The sequence below is a fragment of the Pipistrellus hanaki genome, assembly GCF_964339955.1.
Source record: "Pipistrellus hanaki genome assembly, chromosome: 14".
In the NCBI taxonomy this organism is placed as follows: Eukaryota; Metazoa; Chordata; class Mammalia; order Chiroptera; family Vespertilionidae; genus Pipistrellus; species Pipistrellus hanaki.
In genome coordinates this window covers 53,735,235-53,754,858 of record NC_140516.1, presented here as the reverse complement: position 1 = coordinate 53,754,858, position 19,624 = coordinate 53,735,235, and the positions used below count along the sequence as shown (strand labels likewise).

The following is a 19,624-nucleotide window of genomic DNA, read 5'->3' as shown; positions in this document are numbered from 1 at the left end:
AAAAAATTGTTTGTAATTGATTTCAGAGAGAGAGAGAGAGAGAGAGAGAGAGAGAGAGAGAGAGAGAGAGAGAGAGAAACATCCATGCTGAGAGAATCATTGACTGGCTGCCTCCTGTAGGCCCCTAATGGGGATCAAGCACACAACTAGGCATGTACCCTGACCTGAACCAAACTGTGACCTCAAGGTTCATATGTCAACACTCAACCACTGAGCCACGCCAGCAGGCTGTTCACCATTTTGGACCACGTGATGTGTGTGTGTAGGCATGATCGCAGGCACGGGGGTCTCCACTGACACGTGACGATGAGGCTCAGCTTGACGTTTATGCCTGGATTTCCCTGAGCAAAGCCGATCCACCCCTCTGTTCGGGGACCCACTGCTGATGTTCCCCCTTTGCTGGCTCCCAACATGTTCCTGCCATAAAACCATCCATGCCTGGTCCTGTGGCTGAGTCATTGGCAGTGTGCTCCGGTCACAGGACCGGGCGGGGCGGGGCGGGGCGGGGGGAGGGGTGTTAGATCTGGAGGTGCTCCTCTCCTTGACTTCGGACTCTGACCCCGTTCCTAACAGGGCTGGTGGCATTCATCACCGGGCAGGCATTTCTGTTCTGGGCACTGAGAATAGTGATGAGCAAAACAGAGACAGGGCGTGTGTGTGTGTGCATGTGTATGTGAGTGTGTGAGTGTGAGTGAGTGAGTGCGTGTGTGTATGTGCCTGTGCGTGTGTATGTGCCTGTGTGTGTGTGTGTGTGTGTGTGTGAGTGTGTGGAGGTGACACTGCAGTGAGGCAGCAGAAAGGCAGATAAACAGTGTGAAGGGGTGACCATTGCAAAGGGGAGAGTAAGCAAGCAGGGGAGGGAGACGGGAGCGTGGATGCTGGGCGGGGAGGTCACGTGTTCGAGGGGCCACCATGCCCAGCACCTTCCCGTGTGGCTCCGGGCCGGACACGTGCCCTCCCCACACTCCATGGAGAAGGGGCTCGGTATGGCCTCCTGCGTGAACGTGAGTGCTCTCCACATGCGGGGCCTGGCGCGGGACGGGCTAAAGGTGAACCGCAGCCTGGCCAGTGTGGCTCCGTGGCTCAGGGTCGGCCCGGGAACCAAGAGGCCAGCAGCTGTGCGCTCCATCCTATATGGGGCGAGCAGGAGGCAGCCAATCCATGACTCTCTCTCATCAGTGACGTCTCTCTCTCTCTCTCTCTCTCTCTCTCTCTCTCTCTCTCCCTTCCTCTCTGAAATCAACAGAAATGTATTAAAAATAAATGAGTAAATAAATGTAAACGGAACGTTCCGGACTTCAGGCTCCGCACCATTTTCTTAGGATGACCAGTCTCCAGGGAACATGACCGGCTGGCTCCCAGGCTGTCATTTCAACAGGGAATATTCCACGGACTTGAGAAAGCACAGTTACATAACGAAATCTCCATCCAAACAAGGCAGGTGGAGAGGAGCCCAAAGAGGATTGTTATTTTCTGTGACTGCATTTATAGGCTGGACCCAAGTCCTTCTCCAGGAGGCTGTCCCCAAGGCCTGCTTACACTGCAGCCCTAACCTAACCCTTACCCTAATCCTACCCTAACCCTAACCCTAACCTAACCCTAACCTAACCCTAACTCCACCCTAACCAAACCCTAACCCTAAACTAACCCAAACCCTCACCCTAACCCTGCCCCTAACCTAACCCTAACCCTAACCCAGCCTCTACAGTAGCTGATCTGTGATTCTCTCTCACTTTGATGTTTCTCTCGCTCTCCCTTCCTCCCTGAACCCAATAAAAATTTAATAAAAAAACAAAACAAGCTCTAGCCATTTTGGCTCAGTAAATAGAGGGCTGCGGACTGAAAGGTCCCAGGGTTCGATTCAGGTCAAGGGCATGTACCTTGGTTGTGGGCAAATCCCCAGTAGGGGGCGTGCAGGAGGCAGCTTATCCATGTTTCTCTCTCATTGATGTTTCTCATTCTTCATCCCTCTCCCTTCCTCTCTGTAAAAAATCAATAAATATATTTTTTTAAAAACAAAAACCCCAAAGGCCACTGTGGACCAGAGGAAAGAGTGCTCTGGGCAGCCCACAAACTGGTGAAACCAAACACTTTCACCTGGTGAGCAGGTGAGGACAGGAGGCCTGGAGGAGACGGTGTCTGCAGACCAGGGTTTCCCGAAAGAAAAAGGCCAGTGGTCTCGGGGATGTGGGAGGTGGGAGTCTGTACAGCCGGGACCGGAGCCTTCCCTGAAGCTTGTGAGGCGTTTTCCCTGCCCTCTGGGCGTGGGGTTCTGAACACGGTGGTCGCTGAGGGCCATGCAGCGAGTGCCACGCAGGTGAGTCTCGGCAGGCAGGTCTCCAGCCGTCTTCCATTCCCATGGATTCAGAGGAGATAAAGTCAGAGTTTCACCCTAACCGGTTTGGCTCAGTGGATGCAGCGTCGGCCTGCGGACTTAAGGGTCCCAGGTTCGATTCTGGTCAAGGGCATGTACCTTGGTTGAGGGCATATCCCCAGTGGGGGGTGTGCAGAAAGCAGCTGATCAATGTTTCTCTCTCATCGATGTTTCTAACTCTCTATCCCTCTCCCTTCCTCTCTGTAAAAAAAATCAATAAGAAATATATATATATATATATATTTTTTTTTTTTTTTAAAAGTTGAAGTTTCCTTTAGGATCCTAATAAAGACACTCCAAATATGATTTTCTGCTGAGGGCACAGACCTTTATTATATATATATATATATATATATATATATATATATATATATATATATATCAGAGAGGAAGGGAGAGGGAGACAGAAACATAATGATGAGAGAGAATCATGGATCGGCTGCCTCCTGCACGCCTCCTACTGGGCATCGAGCCTGCCTGCAACCCGGGCCTGTGCCCTGACCCGGGAATTGAACCGTAGCCTCCAGGTTCATAGGTTAATGCTCAACCCCTGAGCCACGCTGGCCAGGCGGGGCCAGACTTTTAACCCAGTTCCCAACTACAGGAGGGGTTAGGCAGTGAGAGTTCCCGCCTGCCACAAGCTCGGTGGCATTTAGTGTGCACCTCTGTCCTGGCCGCCTCAGCGTGTCCTCCTGCGGCACCGATTTGTCTCCCGCACATCTTCCTGTGGGAGGGATGTTCTGAACAGCGTGATGCCGACGTGAGAGGGAAGGAGGGGATCTAAGGCCGTGCGGGGGAAGGGAAGGGAGGAGGACACACAGAACAGACAGGGCCTGAGGGCCCGGTGTGTGCCGTGCACGCGGAACGCATGGCGTGCCATTCTTTCCCAGCCCTTGGCATAGCTCAGGGTTTCCCAAACTTCTCTCATGATGAGAATCACCTGGTGGAGTTGTTAAACTACAGTTTCCTGAATTCCAACAAAGAAGAGCTAAACTAGAATTTTTGGGAATCAGGAATCTGTAAGTATACAATTTTACCTATATGTTCCCAAAAATTCTAGCTTAGCACTTCTTAGTTGGGATTCAGGAATCTGTATTTTAACAACTCCACCAGGTGATTCTCATCATGAGAGAAGTTTGGGAAACACTGGGATAGCTGAGTAATTCTCATTTTTCAAGTTCCAGCCCAAATACTAGCTCCTCAGAGAGCCTTCACTGCCCGCCCCCCTCCAGAGCCTCTCCTCCCCCGCTCTCTCTCTGGCCTGCCCAGTTCCTGCATGGCACTGACACCTGTAATTATCTTAAGGACTAGCTAGCTCCCCGGCAGCCTGCAGGCTCCTTGGAGGCCTGATGGAGCCTGTCTCGGTCTCAGATGCAAGCCTTGTGCCCATCGCCGGACGTGGCACACAGTAGGTGCTCACCAGAGGAGTTAACTGTGAATAAATATTTATGAAGAGACACGGTTCTTCTCCATCTTTTCTGAAAGACTGTCACCTGACCCTTTAAGAAGTGTCTCTTAGGCCCGGGTCCCCTAGGGCAGGAGGTGGAGCTACAGTTCAGGGTAGCAATGGTTAGGGCGCAGAGGAGCTGAGAAGCATGGTTTGCGGGTCACGCCACAGCCAGGGCTTCTGTGCCTCCTGCACTGACGCTGGGAAGGCGGACAAACAGATGATCTGCAAACGCAGGAAGCCATTCTCTATGGATCCTGCTGCCAGGAAGCTCTATTCCAAGCGATGACATCAGAGAATCCGGAGTCCCGCCCCCGAGCCAAGCCCCTTGTGGCCGAAAACTACGAATCCCAGGATGCTCCGCAGCGCAGGGGCCTAGAGCTCTAAGCGCGACCCGCCCCGACGGGCCCGGAGCCTCCTCCCGGGGAGCCAGGCAGACACCGGATACCCGGCCCGCCGGGCCGCGCGGGGCCTGCCGGGAGTTGTAGTCTCGGGGCCTGGGAGTGCCGCTCGGGAATCTCGGCCGCCGTCTGGGGCCGCGGCGCGCGTGCGCAGTGCGCAGGGCCGTCGTGGGCTCCGCTCGGGCTGGGCGCCGGCGGGAGCGCGGCCGGGCGCTGAGGGACCGGCGGAGGCCGCGGAGCCGGCGGGCCGGGCGGGGCGGGGCGAGGCGGGCCCGGAGCGCCGCGCCGGGGAGCGAGCAGGAGGCGGCGGCGGTCCGCGGAGGGGCGGCGGCGCTGGTGAGTGCGGGCGGGCGCGGCGGCGGGCGGCGGCCTCCCGGGCCCGCACCTGGGCGAGGCCGGCGCTCACCTGCGGGGCCGGCGGGCGGGAGGGTCCTCTCCCCGCGGCGCCTCACTGTACGGCCTCCGGCGTCCGGGCGGCCTCGGGGACCCCGCGGGCCGCGCCCTTCCCGCCGCCCGGAGCCCCTTTGGCCCGGCCCGGGCCTCAGGCAGCGCCGCAGCCCCCTTGGGCGGCGGGTCCGGCTCCGGCGGCGGGTCCCCCTCGGGCGGCGGGTCCGGCTCGGGCGGCGGGTCCGGCTTGGGACGCAGCTCGCCCTTCGGACGCGCCGGTCCCCGCCACCCCGCCCCGCGCGGTCTGAGCGCGTCACCTGCGCACCTGCGGCCCCGGCGGCGGAGGCCCGGGGAGGGGGCGGCCCGGGGAGGGGGCGGCCCGGGGAGGGGGCGGCCCGGGGAGGGGGCGGGGAGGGGGCGGCCCGGGGAGGGGCGGCCCGGGGAGGGGAGAGGAGGGGCGGCCTGGGGAGGGGCGGCCGCCCGGGACGTCGGGGGCCCAGCGGTGCTCCCCGCTGACCCTCCGGGGAGGCCGTCCGAGGGGGGCTGTGGCTCAGGGTTCGAGGGGCTCCGCCCGCGCCGAGCGTCCGGCGTGAGCAGGGAACCCCGACGGCCGCGTGGGGGGCGGGGGCGGGGGCGGAGGAGCAGCGGGGGGCCTCCCCTCACCCCGGCCGGACACCTGCTCTCCCGCCCGGTGTTCCCTCCCCGGAGCCCCCTCCCCGGAGCCCCCTCCCCGGAGCCCCCTCCCCGGAGCCCCCTCCCCGGAGCCCCTCCCCCCCGGAGCCCCTTCCCCCCGGAGTCCCTCCCCGGAGCCCCTTCCCCCCGAAGCCCCTTCCCCCCGGAGCCCCTTCCCCCCGGAGTCCCTCCCCGGAGCCCCCTCCCCGGAGCCCCTCCCCCCCGGAGCCCCTCTCCCCAGAACCCCCTCCCCGGAGCCCCTTCCCCCCGAAGCCCCTCCCCCCCGGAGCCCCTCTCCCCGGAGCCCCCTCCCCGGAGCCCCTCCCCCCCAGAACCCCCTCTCCGGAGCCCCTCTCCGGAGCCTCCTCCCCCCCGGAGCCCCTCTCCCCAGAACCCCCTCCCCGGAACCCCCTCTCCGGAGCTCCCTTCCCCCCAGAGCCCCTCCCGGGTTGGCGGCGGGGACGCGGCCTGAGCTCGGGGCGCCCCGTGTGCGCGGGTCCCGCCCTGGAAGCACAGACAGCACAGTGCGGGCGGCCTGCCGGGCTCCCGGGAAAAGGCTAAAAAGGTCCTTTTGTAAATAAAACGGGGCTTTCTTCATCTGAAGGACGACTTATTTCACAAAGCCGTGCGGTCCGTTCGGGCGGAGATGCCTGTTCCATTGCACACGCACATCTTCATCCCCCCCCCCCCAAAAAACAAAACAAAACAAAAACAGAAACAAATAGAGCTGTTGGCTCCCTGTTCTGATCTTCCCGCGGAGCGCGGTCCGCGCGGCCCCACGCGGGTGGGACGAGCGGAGCGGTCACGGCGGTTCGTGGACGGCGCTGAGCCCCGGGGTCCGGGCAGGTTCCCCAGGGGAGCCCTGCGTCCGGGTGCGGGCCGGTCCTCTGGCCACTGGGGTGAGGGTGCGGCTGTGCGGAGACGCTCCCAGCGCCTGTGGTTCTGTGGCTGCTCTGGGGGGAGCGGGCTGCACCCTCTCCTCCCGCGTCCGCGGGCCGGGGAGCGGACAGAGAGGGGGCCCGGGAGCGGGCCCCGGGAGCGGGAGAGCGGGCCGGGGAGCGGGCCGGGAGCGGGCGCGGGGGAACAGCACAACAGGATGAGGCACAATCGCTCGGAAGCCGGCGGAGCGGAAGGCCCCTTTTAGAAAGAAGTGTGCGGGACGTTCAGGCGAGGCTTTGTTTGTGAGGAACCGCGGGCACTGATTGTTCCTGGGTGGGACGTGATGGTGGGGGGCTCCTAGAAGGACTGGGGAAAGACGGGGACACTTCATGTGTTTATAGGCGCTTTCCCCCCAGAAACATCTAATGCAGCTTTAAAAAAAAAGTTCTTATAGTCACACTGCAAAAACCAGTTATTTTGACTCCATGGTGATTTATAACCCAGAATGAAATCTATAAACAAATTTATTAGAACAATTTAAGTCAGATTTTGCTTGAAATATTGAAATATTGCTTGATGTTAAATGGTTACCCTCTTTTTAAACAATGTACTTTTTTGTTTTGTTTTTTAATTGATTTCAGAGAGGAAGGGAGAGGAAGAGAGAGAAACATCAGTGATGGGAGAATTATTGATCGGCTGCCTCCTGCACATCCCCTACTGGGGATGGAGCCTGCAACCTGGGCCTGTGCCTGACCAGGAATTGTACCAGTGAAGACCTGGTTCTTGGGTTGATGCTCAACCACTGAGCCAAGCTGGCCAGGCAATGCTTGTTCTTATTTAAATTCCTCTGTCATTTAAGAATGGGAAAGGCCTAGTGGGTGTTCTGAGTGGTTAGAGCTATTGCCCACACACCAGGGGGTCACAGGTTTGATTTCCCTGGTCAAGGGCAGGTACCCTTGTGGTTGCAGGTTCGATCATAAGCCCCCCGTTGGGGCGTGTGCAAGAGGCAAGCAATTGTTGAGAGAGAGGTGTCTCTCTCAAGGGTTCCTCTCTGGCTCTCTCTCCCCCCCTTCCCTTCCCCTCTCTCTCTTTCTCCCTCCCTTTCACCCCCGTTTACTCAAAAAAAATCAATGGGTGAGGATTAGCAACAACACCAAAGAACGGGGAAGATAAAGGTTTTCTGGAGAGAATGGAGTGATTATTCAGAAGCGACCCTAGTTACTCACACTCTGCTCTTACTGATAGAAGCTTTCAGTGTTAGAGCACTAACGGCCTCGCTGTGAGCAGTGAGGTCTCCCCAGCACCGCTTCACCTGCGGGAGCTTTGCTTTGGTGATGTCAGAATGCCCTGCTACACCTCCCGGTGCTCCTCTCACTCAGATCTCAGTGAGATAATAAAATGCTTCCCAGGAGGTAAAGAGGGAAGTTAGCTTTCATTCTTTTGACCGTATGTAAGGACACACATTTGGAAACTGATGAGGTATCAGAAGCAGGCTCTTCAGGCAGACACATGTCTGTAATGCTTAGTTATTTTTAGGAACATAAAAATAGGGGGTGTTTTCATTTAAAACTCAAAATTCCTGTTGATAGCTGCTAACAGCCATAGGACTCTGTTACGCTTACTGAGTGACAGTAAGCCATTTGAGCTCTAAGGAATATCCTTCCGAGTAGCTCCTGTGTGACAGAATGTCTGACCTGGAATTCCTGGACGACACTTCGGCAGACACGCCCGCTGTTTGGTGAGCTTCTGATAGAGGAGTGCGAGGGTTCAAGAAGATAGTGTTTGGGGGTTTATGGTATAAGCTTTCTTGAGCTGGAATCTCTGTTGAACGTGAAAGGAAATGAGCCGTTTGGGATCTCCTTAAACCTGTGAGTACGTCTGAGGGTCTGACCGGTCAATCCCTGCCTGTCAGTTTCCTGTGAGAAACCCTGGGATCCGTAACTGCTGCGTCAGTCTGGCGGGAGAGCCCTCCAGCAGGTGTTGTTGAGCCCATTCATGTGGCTTAGACTGGAGCCTGGCTCTGGGTTCTGGGCCCGCTGGCCCTCTTGCTGAGAAAGGCCGGCCACGGGCACTGAGGGGATGTGCCCCAGACCCCCCCCCCCCCCGCCCCCCTGCGGCAGTGGTGCTGCTCTGTATGTCGCCGCTGTTGAGAGAACACACACACACACACACACACACACACACACACACACCGGTCTTTCCCGACACCCTCCGCTTTTCGTGTGATCTGTAGGTGTCCCTCTTCCCCTGGCTCCTGCCTCATGGCATCGTGGGCAGCTGATGGCTTCTCCGCATGCACAGCTGTTAAAAGCTCCAGCTTTGCTGAAACTGGTTTGGCTCAGTGGATAGAGCGTTTGCCTGCGGACTAAAAGGTCCCAGGTTCGATTCCAGTCAAGGGCATGTACATTGGTTGCGGGCACATCCCCGGTTGGGGTGTGTAGGAGGCAGCTGGTCCATTTTTCTCTCTCATCGATATTTCTAGCTCTCTATCCCTCTCCTTTCCTCTCTGTAAAAAATAAATACAAATATATATTTTTTTAAAAAGCTCCAGCTTACCCTGTTTCCGGGTAAACCTCGGTCTCCTGTGCTGTGAAGCTCTTCTCCCTTACTGACCAGGGCTGGGCCACGTGCAGGAGCCCTGGATGGGCGGGTGGAGGTGTGCCCGGGGCAGGCCTTCTTTGGGATCTCCGGTCAGAAGAAGCAGTGAAAGGACAGCAGTTCTGGCCTGGGAGTATCAGGGCTGGCTCAGGGGCTGAGCGCCAACCTATGAACCAGGAGATCACGGTTCCATTCCCAGTCAGGGCACAGGCCTGGGTTGCAGTCTCGAGCCCCAGTAGGGGACATGCAGGAGTCAGCTGATGAATGATTCTCATTGATGTTTCTCTCCCTCTCCCTTCTTCTCTGAAATCAATACAAATATATTAAAAAAAACAAACAAAACCAAAGCTCTCAGTGGCAGCCAGGGTCCTGACAGGAGTCCACCCGGGGGTTTGGGGAATTGGTGCAGGGAGCGCCCTCACCCCGAGTTCCGGGCCTGACGTTGGCTGCCTGCACTCCTCTCCTGTCCCTGCCAGTCCTCCCAGGCTCCTGGGGATGTGTTCTCGTGCGGCCCGGTTTCGTTCACGCCAGCGAGATAGCCCCCTGGTTACCTCCTGCAGCTTCCCGGAACCCACTGACACCATTTCCTTGTGACGCCGAGCGCTGGCCCCCTTCCTGGCCTGCACTTCCTGTGCAGACACTGAACCAGAGAAGGGGTGCTGGGCTCTCTGGCCCTTCTCTCGTGGACGATGCTCTTCGTGTCCACTGCCCCCGTTTGGGGTGAGTGCCCCTCTGTTCCCTGTGCTCTCCCCGGAGACTTACAGGACTTCTGAGTGATTCTCACCAGCTGTCTGTATGGTGGGGAGCCCCGAGGTCTGCGGGGATGTCCGTGTGGGCTCCCCAGAGGTTTGGCCGACGCGAGTACCTGCTTAGCTGTGTGTGTGTCGGCAGTTTGGGGAGAATCAGGATGGTCTCACACAACATCCAGGTAACAATAGCAAGGTCCTGAGGCCTAGCCAGGTCTCACTCTGCAGAACTTCACTCCTTTCTTTTTCTTTTCTGTTTCTGACTTCTGTTTTCACTTTTTTGGCTTACTTCCTGTTCCTGCTGATGAAGTATTAACTACGAGTTTGTTAATTTATCACTGATTGTATTATCTAATCACTAGAGGCGTGGCGTGCAAATTTGTGCTCCCGTGGGGTTGGGCCCTGGGGCTGGCAGGCCTGCGCCAATCAGGCTGGGCTGGCCAGGGGGCGGGACCATGGGCCGCCGGCTGGCCACGCCCCCTGGCCACGCCCCCTGGTCAAACTCCCAGTCAAGGGGATAATTTGCATATTAGCCTTTTATTATATAGGATATGTTAGAGCATAAGAAATGCTGAAGGATAAATATTGGGGATGTTTTAGTCATATCATTTTATCTATTCTTGCCTCATACTAACTTGACTAAAAATGATACAAATCCATACAGAAATATAGTGTTTGAACCTTTTTCCATCCGTCGTCTAAACAAACCAGTCCGATAAATCTGCTGGATGATTTCTTGTCTGATGAGGATGCAAGTTTGTTTTTGGAAAATTAAACATTCAGATTAGTTGCAGTAATTATGGGTTTCTTAACACTTCACTCAACAAATTGTTACCAAGTGCCTCCCATGTGCAGCAGCTGTTCCAGTCATTAGAAACGCCCTCGTCCACAGGAACACAAGCCCTGCTCTCCTGGAGCCTGTGCTCCCAGCAGAGAAACACGGTCAGTGAGGAGGACTCACCCCAAAGTCACCCCCTCCCCACCTGCTGAGATATGAGCTGTCTCAGTCCCTCCCTCCCTTCCTCCGTTCCTCCCTCCCTCCTCCGTTCCTTCCCTCCTTCCCTCCCTCCTTCTCTCCCTCCCTCCCTCCCTCCATTCTCTCCCTCCCTTTCCTCCTTCCCTCCCTCCTTTCTTCCCTCCTTCCCTCCTTCCTCCTTCCCTCCCTCCCTCCCTCCTTTCTTCCCTCCTTCCCTCCTTCCTTTTTATCTTAGCAAAGGAAGTTTGAGATTTACCCTTGTGGTGTGTATCAGTCGCTTTGTCCTTTATGTTGCTGATTGGTATTCCATGGGGCCTACCAGAGTTCATTCATTTACCAGATGGAGCGACATTTGGGGTGTTTGTGCTTTTGCCAGGTGTGGACAGTGTTGCTATAAACATTTCCATGCAGGTGTTTTGTGTGAATATAAGCTTTCAGTTCAAGTGGATAAATACCTAAGAGTGGGATTGCTGGCTCATATCGTAAGAATATGTATATAACTTCATAAGAATCTGCCAAACTGTGTTCCCATGGTGCCGTATCATTTTGCATTCCCATCATCAGTGGATGCCAGAGTGTTCATTTGCTCATGCTTGTCAGCATTTGGTAGTGCCAGGTTTTTTGTTTGTTTGCTTTTAGCCATTCTCGTAGGTATGTGGTGGCATCTTCTGGTGTTCCAGAGTGTTCATTTGCTCATGCTTGTCAGCATTTGGTAGTGCCAGGTTTTTTGTTTGTTTGTTTTAGCCATTCTCGTAGGTATGTGGTGGCATCTTCTGGTGTTCCTGAGTAATGATGATCTTTTTATGTGCTGATTTACCACATATAGATATATTTCTTTGGCTTGTCTACATGTTTTTTGCCCATTTTTCTACATGGTTGTTTGCTTTATTATAATAATTCTTTGTTCTTGGATATCGGTTATTTGGTATAAATGTACTGGATATTTTCTCCCGGCTTGTCTTTGGATTTGTTTGTTTGTTCTTCCTTTTTTGTTTTGATTTCTTACTGTTTCCTTCAAAGAGAAGCCCTTACTTGTAACTCTGTCCAGTGTAGGAGCTGTTACTGACCCAGCTGCTCCGTGTTGTCTGGTGTCCAGCTCCACACAGGGCCCTCAGACGTGCTCCCGGTGTTTCTTGGGAGCTGTCCTGCTGCAGCCTTTCGTTGGCGCCCTGACCACTTGGAGCTGATTGATTTCAAATGGACAGCGGCGTGCCGGCGCCGTCCCCTGGGTAACGCCTTTGTTGAAGACGCTGACAGCACGTGTGGCTCTGTTTCTGGGCGCTCTGCAGATCTGTTGATTCATTGGGACCATCTTCTCACCAGCCCTGCCCTGTCTTTATTGCTGTGGCTTCGTTGTAAATCTGGAAATCAGGTAGTGCAGTCTGCTCGTCCTGACGGAGTTTCTCTGAGTTAACCTTCCCGAGCCTTTAAACCAGAGCGGGTCAGAGAAATCCTTTCTGCCCCGAGAGGTGCTGGACACAGGCGCCAGGCTCCTCAGGACGGAGCCCTCGTGTGTTTCTAGAGAGAGTGACTGCCATCCTGTTTGTAACCCAGGTCCCGGTTCTCACGTTCATCAGTGCAGCGCAAGGCCAGCCCTTCAGACCACAGTGCGCTGTCTCCGAGGCCTCCCTCACCCACACCCTCTCCTTCCCCAGAGGTGTAGTTTTGCTGAAGAAACGGGGCTGTGTCCTGGCCTCTCCCGTGTGGCTTTGGTGATTGAACCCAGTTTATCGGGTTCCTCGGTGTCCTTCCTGTCCTGGCCCTCGGTGGTTGAGAATAGGGAGCTCGGTGAGAGATGCAGGTGACAGACAGCTTTCTCTGGTCACAGCGGGTTCACGTCATCGGCGGTGCTGCAGCCCATCAGGAGGCGCGCAGTGCCTGCTTCTCTCTCCTCACGGTGGTAGCTGGCTTTGCTTTGATTTGTTTTAGTTTTAAGAATGGAAAGGTTTTGGAGAGGCAGAGTGGTGTAGAGATTAAATACAAGCTGCAGAGTCCAAGGATCTGGTCACGTTTTGATCTGTTTCCTACTGGTTCTCTAGTCTGGGGAGCACTTCCTCCCCAGTGGTAAGCCTCTTGTCTGGAATGGGAAAGATGGTGCTACTCAGGTCACTGAGGATCACATGAGAAAGTGCGTGGAAGGAAGCTCAGAGCCCAGCACACAGTCAGCGGCCGGTGGAAGTTCGCCACCGCTGTTTTGTGTATTTAGATCCCCTGGAGCAGCCTGGAAGGCAGACTGTCCTGACTTCCAGGTGAGGAGATGCAAGTGTGGGTGGCTGAGTCTTCGGTCCGCGTGGGTAGGTTTGGGGAAAGTGAGTGCTGTGCGTTACTCAGGTGAGGCCAGCCTCCCCGCCCTCCTCCGCGTGAACAGCCGCCCGGATTTTACAAGTGACTTTGGCCCGGGCTTTGTACGTGTTCACCCTGACCCGCTCCCACTGCTGTCGGAAGTGGTGAAGAAATCCTGCCACAGCACAGGTGTCCTCAGGGTCCCGGAGAAACACTGACCCGCGCTGCTTCTGTCTTACAGTGTGATGTGCAAGCTCAGAAATGCCTTATGTGGATCGTCAGAACCGCATCTGTGGTTTTCTAGACATCGAAGAAAATGAGAACAGTGGTAAATTTCTTCGAAGGTACTTCATACTGGATACCAGAGAAGACAGTTTTGTATGGTACATGGACAACCCACAGGTTTGTAAAATCCAAGGGGCTTCCTTTCTTCAAAAGCATGCCAGAGTGTTCGTTGTCAAAGCATTTGACGTCCTGTGATGTTGTGATTTGTCTTCCAAAACAGTATGTATTTAGACTTGTTTCTGCGCGGGCACTCTCTCTGCCCCGCCCCAGCTCCTGCTGTCTCAGAAGATGAAACAAACTTTATTTGTTAAAAATGGATGCATCACCTATGCTTTTCCTCCGTGGGTGAGAAGCACGAGCTCTGCTAGAACACTTAGAACCTTTAGTTAGCAGTGCCGACCTTTCAGACCTCGCGGACAGCAGTCCCGGACCACCGGCTGGCGACCGCCGCCGTAGGTGTGAGCCGCTGTCCCTAAGGTGGCAACACGCTGCGCACTAGCTGGCTCCCGCACGATGTCGGCCTTCCATTGTGAGAACTGGCGTGTCAGTGAGCGCCCTTCCTGATGGAGGGGTAGGGGGAGGGAGAGAAACATCAGTGAAAGAGAAGTGTAGAGTGGCTACTCCTGCACACCCCGTCCTGGGGATTGAGTCTGCCCCCGGGACTGTGCCTGGCCAGGACGTGAACTGACAGCCTCTCAGGCACAGGGTGATGCTCAGCAGCAGCCACGCGGCGAGGTCTGGGTGGTGGGCTTTACGCTCAGGAAGAGCTCGGTTTCAGGGGCACAGACAGCTCTGTTGTCACAGAGTCTGCTGCGGTCAGACAGGAGACTGTTATCCATGTTGTCAAGATGGATAGCAGACTGATTTCAGACCTAGGAGGCACTTGAACTGAAAAGGCTGGTTTATAAAATGTGATACTAAAAGTTTCAATTTGTTAACTTTTTAAATGTGTAGAGAATTACAACAAAGTCATGAGGTTGGATATTAACTCTGTATTAATAATTTCTTCTAGAACCTCCCTTCTGGGTCATCACGGGTTGGAGCCATTAAACTTACCTACATTTCAAAGGTGATCTTTCTGTACTAATTACATTTATGCTTGAATTGAAGTCTTTTAGAATGGCAGTGTGAACAAAAGGAACAGTTTCTTTCTATGTCATTGAATGATGATGTTCAGTTTCAAATCATACTGAAAATAGGACCTGAATACTATGCTTAGCATGTTTTTGATAAAGTTAGGAGGAATATGGAATTAACTTACAGGATGTAACACATTGCAAACTTTTACAGTAACTTCTGTGATGAGATTAGTGAACACCAGGAGAGAAATCAGCAATTAGGTTCTATGGGAAACAGAACATTTTCCTAAGTCTGTATTACATTAAACTGTTTACATTACCTTTATTTTTTCTTTATGCTTTATTTTGAGGAAAGTATGAACCATCCTATATAATAAAAGCCTAATATGTTAAGTGTCCAGTTATCTGATCAGCTGTTCAACCAAAGTGTATTATGTTAATGTTATGCTAAGGCCATTCAACTGCTCACTATGATGTGCACTGACCAGTGTCTGTCATGGGGCAGATACTCCTGACAGGTAGGTTAGCTTGCTGCTGGGGTCCGGCCGATTGGGACTGAGTGAGATGGGTCAGGCATGCCCTGGAGCCCACCCGCAGTCCCTCCCTGGCCCCGATGATACACCGGTGGGGTCCCTCGGCCTGGCCTGCACCCTCTTGCAATCTGGGACCCCTCGGGGGAGGTAGGAGAGTTGTTTTTGGCCTGATCCTGCAGACCAGGCTGAGGGACCTTTAAACTAAGACACAAATTTGTGCACTGGGCCTCTAGTCTTCATGATAACAGAATGATTCCCCCCACCCCCAATCTTTAACGTTCTCTCTACTAATGCGTTTCCTTGTGTGTTGATTTTTCTGGTATTTAAAAAAATATTTTTATTTCAGAGAGGGAGGAAAAGGGAGAGAGATGGAAATATCAGTGATGAGAGAAAATCATTGTTTGGCTGCCTCCTGCAAGCCCCCACTGGGGATCGAGCCCACAACTTAGGCATGTGTCTTGACAGGGAATCAAACCGTGACCTGGTTCTCGGGTCAATGCTTAACCACTGAACAACACCAGCTGGGCTTTTCTGGCATTTTTGTAATACTATTTTTCTTTTCAAAAATTTTGATTTGATAATGTCAGGTATTTTCTATTCTGGGTTTTTTTTTTGTGTGTTTTATTTTTTTGTGGATGATTTAAGATCTGAGATTTGAAAAGTAGCAACATAGTAGCTTAAGAAGATGCATATGCTTATTGTTTTGCAAATGTCAGGATTTGTCAGCAAGGTCTTTAACAAGAGACTAGTTTACAGTGTGTCTCTGTTTAAAAGATATTTTTATAAATAAAATACTTCGTTATCAGTATAACAATAGAACTATTCATTCTCATTGACAAAAGAATCAGCCATTGGACAATAAAGATTACATGTTTTAAGGGAAACTTTTTATGTTAAGGCCATATAATGTAAATTTATAAAACAAATGTTCCTATAAATTTAGACTTTTTGAAAAAATTTTTTTTTTCTCTTTTTAAATTAAGACATTTAATAAATACTTCAGGGTAGCTTGCAGCTTAAAATCTATACAGACCATTAATAGGAAGCATAGAATTCCTGGTGCAAGAGACCAGGAATTTTGCTTGACTGCCTGTGGCGTACATGGGTGCACTGTGGCGTCCGTGTGTACTGCGGCGTCCATGCGTGCACTGTGGCGTACATGCGTGCACTGTGGCGTCCATGCGTGCATGAGGCGTCCATGCGTGCACTGTGGCGTCCATGCATGCACTGAGGCGTCCATGCATGCACTGCGGCGTCCATGCGTGTGTGCACTGCGGCGTCAGTGTGCCGCCGGCATCTTTCCCTTGAGGTCAGGGGGAAAGCCATTTTCCTGGCACAGGCATTGAGGGAGCCGTTGTCCATCTGCTCGTGTCATTACCACAGTTGCTCATTGCCTGGTCTTTTTAAAAATGGGAGCTCTTTTTATTTCTAAAATTTTTTCCGAGGTAAAGTGTGCTTTTATTTATTTTTCTTTATATTGGCACTTTATTTGTACTTGATTTTAATCAAGGATGCTTTCTTTTAGTTTTTATTTTTTCAGTTACAGTTTCCATTCAGGGTAACTTTGTGTCTCAGTGGAAAATGGGATCTCGGTGAAAATGAGCTGTTGACTAAGCCACGGGCTGCCCGGCAGCTGCTTTCCCCGTCGCTTCCCTTTGAGGACGTCACTTTCTCTGTTAACTTTCACCTCTGCCCCCAGCTTAGCAAGTGTGAGTGGTAGGGTTTGTACGCACTTGGAGACAGGCCACTTTCCCCAGAATTCTCCTGGAGTACACTGCGTGTGACTCAGAGCTGTGGCTTTTAGCTGGGTCACGTGGTAAAACAGATGCTCCAGTGTCAGTCCCACGCTGGGCACAGCAGGCTGTGGGCATGAATGGGCTTCGGGGGCTGCGTCACCCGCAGGAGGGCAGTGCGCAGGGGCGGGCGGTGCTCCCTTCTGGAAGCAGCCTGTGCTGCGCGGTGACGAGCCCCTCCCCCGATGCTCCACTGCGGCGCCCGCCCACCTTTCGGATCGCGGACCACGGGCTGGCGACCCTGCCCGCGTGTCCCGGAGAGGATCCGGGCCAGTCTGCTTCCTCGTCGCGGTTTCGTTCCTGTTGATTGTGGGACTTCCTTAAGCATTCCCTCTCCCACCCCGTCTTCCCTTAGAGCTCACGGCTAGCTTAGAAACAGACAGTCTGGGAGGAACTCATAGGTTTGTAGAGGTGTTTTGAAAAACACACTAAACGACAAACATCTGTATGCGTGACATAAAACTCAGAGGCTCACTTTGAGTTCTCACACTTCCTGTGGGAGAAACAGGTTTGCTCGGAGCACATGGAGGAGGCCCCTGAGGGGAGCCGCAGCCACATACAAACGTGGTCCTTTCTCAGCGGCTCCAGTCTGCTCCCCTCTGTGTGTGGCGGCGGTGATGGGGTGAGCGGGCACGGCCGTGGCACCGCGTGGGCCGGCTGCGGTGTCCGTGCGGCAGCAGTGACTCCTCTCTTTCCGGCAGGTGAGCGATGCCACTAAGCTGAGGCCAAAGGCGGAGTTCTGTTTTGGTGAGTACCCGTCTTCCACGGCCTGGTTCTGAGTCCCTGTCACTGCGTCCTGTCGTGGAGGAGGCAGTCACTCCTGAGGGCGGAGGAGCTGTTCTCAGGAAGGCTCCCCGGAGCCGCCTTCGGGGAGGAAGGGAGCTGCTGCTCTCCCCGGCCCCTCTTTCTCCCCCAATTCCCCCTCCCCCCTCTCAGGTGTCTCGCCCAGTCTACCCTCCCCACCCCCCTACCCCTTGGGCTAACTGAGGGTAGCTGATGACCTTTTTATCAGGCACTTAGAATGTCTGATAGGTGTCTGCCATGTTTGGCACTGGGGCTGCTAGTAATGACTGGTACCTGTGTCTGTCACATCAGGAGGAGAGGAAAGGTGTGAAGTTTCAGATCCTCATTGGGCATCTTGGGAGCCAGGGAGCCACCCTGACTGAGGGGATGCTGGAGGTGGTGTCCGCTCACCTGACCATCCTTTGCCCTGGGGAGAAGGGGGGGGGGGGCGACCTCCTGGGCAGGTGCAGGGGGGAGGGGCGAACGGGGGGGGGGGGAGAGGCTTGTGAAGCTGGAGGGAGGGGAGAGACTGAGGTGACACGTTATTTTTAAGCGATGGGTAAGGAATTAGCATCTGGAAAGTGGGCATAGGTGAAGGTAGGGTTTTTTTTTTGTTTTTTTTTGTATGGATAAGAGAGTTTTGATGTTGGTAGGTGAGTTAAGTGGCTTTCAAACTGTTCCCCGTTCAGATGGGCCTGGATGAGGGTGGTGGCGGCGAGGAGAGGAAGGGTGAGAACTTTAGGGGGAGCCCAGGCCCTGGGGCTGCACAGTGGGGTGTGGGGAGAGGTGAGGATCCGGAGAGCTGGGGTGGGGGGGGGGCCCTCCAGGCGCTGGGGGCAGTGCCGGGAGGCGCCTTCGGGGCAAGGGTCTCCGCCTGCTTGGCGGGAACATAAAGGGAGTCGACCTTCTGGGAAGACAGCTTGCCAATATCTGTAAAACGTCTAATATCAATTCCCTTTGCTCCAGCACGTTCACGTTCAGAAACTTACCCCATAGGAATGCCAGCCTGAGTATGGAGAAATGTATGTCATTGGGACAGTTTATATAATTTCAAACACTGGCGCAGCCTCCATGTCCATCATGGGGGTGGGTCGAGTATATTGTGGTGTTTTTGTTTAATGGAAGAACGTTACCGTTACTGAGTGATAGAAGCAGTGCTAGGAAGGTCACAGCATTGACCCTAGCATGGTGTTTCATTTGCTACAAACACAAACCTGGAGGTAATAAGTGCCCAATTTCACATATTTTAGTTTATTTTTTCTCTCAACAGTGATGAACGCAGGGATGAGGAAATATTTCCTACAAGCCAATGACCAGCAGGACCTAGTAGAATGGGTCAATGTGTTGAACAAAGCTATAAAAATTACAGTAAGTATCTGTATTTTAAAGTTTTAATGTCTGGAAGTAATTGTGCACTTTGCAAACACACCTACCGGATAATGACTGAGTTGCCAGTAGGTGGTTCTCACGGTTTATGGACGAGATCGGTGTTTAGAACGTGAATGCACTTCCTGTCCGTGGTGACTGTGCCCTAAACCCGCCCGGGAATGGGGGGCCAGCCCGCTCTGCGTCCCGGGGTTCCAGCCCTGCTGTGGCCACGTGTCTGGGGAATGCACGCAGAGTGCTGCCTGGAGGGCGTGTGGGCTTTTCCTTCAGAGCAGGAGTCTTCCGCCTCCACCCCGGTGGGAGCAGGGTACCTGCCCCACACGATGGGGCTGCTGCTGGGGGGTGAGGGGGTGAGGGCTTGGACTGCACGGCTGAGGGGCAGATCGGACGGGCCTCGGGAGTTTGTCTCGGGCTCTCCTCTTCTCGCCGCACCTGCTTTCCCCGGTGAGCCAGCACTCCCTACCTCACGCCCAGTTCTGTGCGGCGACTTCTCTCCGAGCGGCTTTCTTTCTCGGTCTTCTGAGGGATGTGAGTGTGTTGGATGTCACCTGCGCGGGGCCCTGCCCTGAGGCGTACCTAATGCAGGTGGAGGCGCGAGACCTGGGAGGGTTTAGTACCTAAGGTGACAGGAGAGGGTGTGGCTGGAGGGACACAGTGCAGCACAGACATCCTGTCACACAGAGACCCACACCTGAACCCCATATCCTCCTGCTGACCAGAGTTTAATAAATACAATACAATATGTTTTTTTTTTAATAAATAACATACAATTACGTTTAACAAATAAAATGCAATAAAAAGGGCTGAGTGCCTTGCACAGTTCCCTTGCTGGTGAGGGGAGCTGTGAGCCACCGCTGGGAAGGCCCCACACTGCAGCCAGCCGCGGCCTTGCTCTGTTCTCCCACTGGGAGGTCAGCAAGGACATGGGGTCTGACCCCGGTGATACCCTCACGGGGGAGAAGCACATAGTGGGCCTGCACGGAAAGGGCAGGAGGGTTTCTG

The 19,624-nt window shown here is 54.1% G+C and overlaps 1 protein-coding gene across 2 annotated transcripts in view; it reads left to right on the top strand.

Annotated features, from left to right (window-relative positions):
• The first annotated feature begins 4,371 nt into the window (after window positions 1-4,371).
• Window positions 4,372-19,624, top strand: part of PLEKHA1 (pleckstrin homology domain containing A1) — a 28,700-nt gene continuing 13,447 nt past the window's right edge. For both annotated transcript variants that reach the window (XM_084904579.1, XM_084904580.1), the window contains exons 1-5: window positions 4,372-4,558; window positions 13,005-13,165; window positions 14,061-14,117; window positions 17,155-17,200; window positions 18,507-18,604. In XM_084904579.1, the coding sequence (XP_084760705.1) occupies window positions 13,025-13,165; window positions 14,061-14,117; window positions 17,155-17,200; window positions 18,507-18,604 (342 nt within the window). In that variant the 5' untranslated portion in view covers window positions 4,372-4,558; window positions 13,005-13,024. The remainder of the gene's footprint in view (window positions 4,559-13,004; window positions 13,166-14,060; window positions 14,118-17,154; window positions 17,201-18,506; window positions 18,605-19,624) is intronic.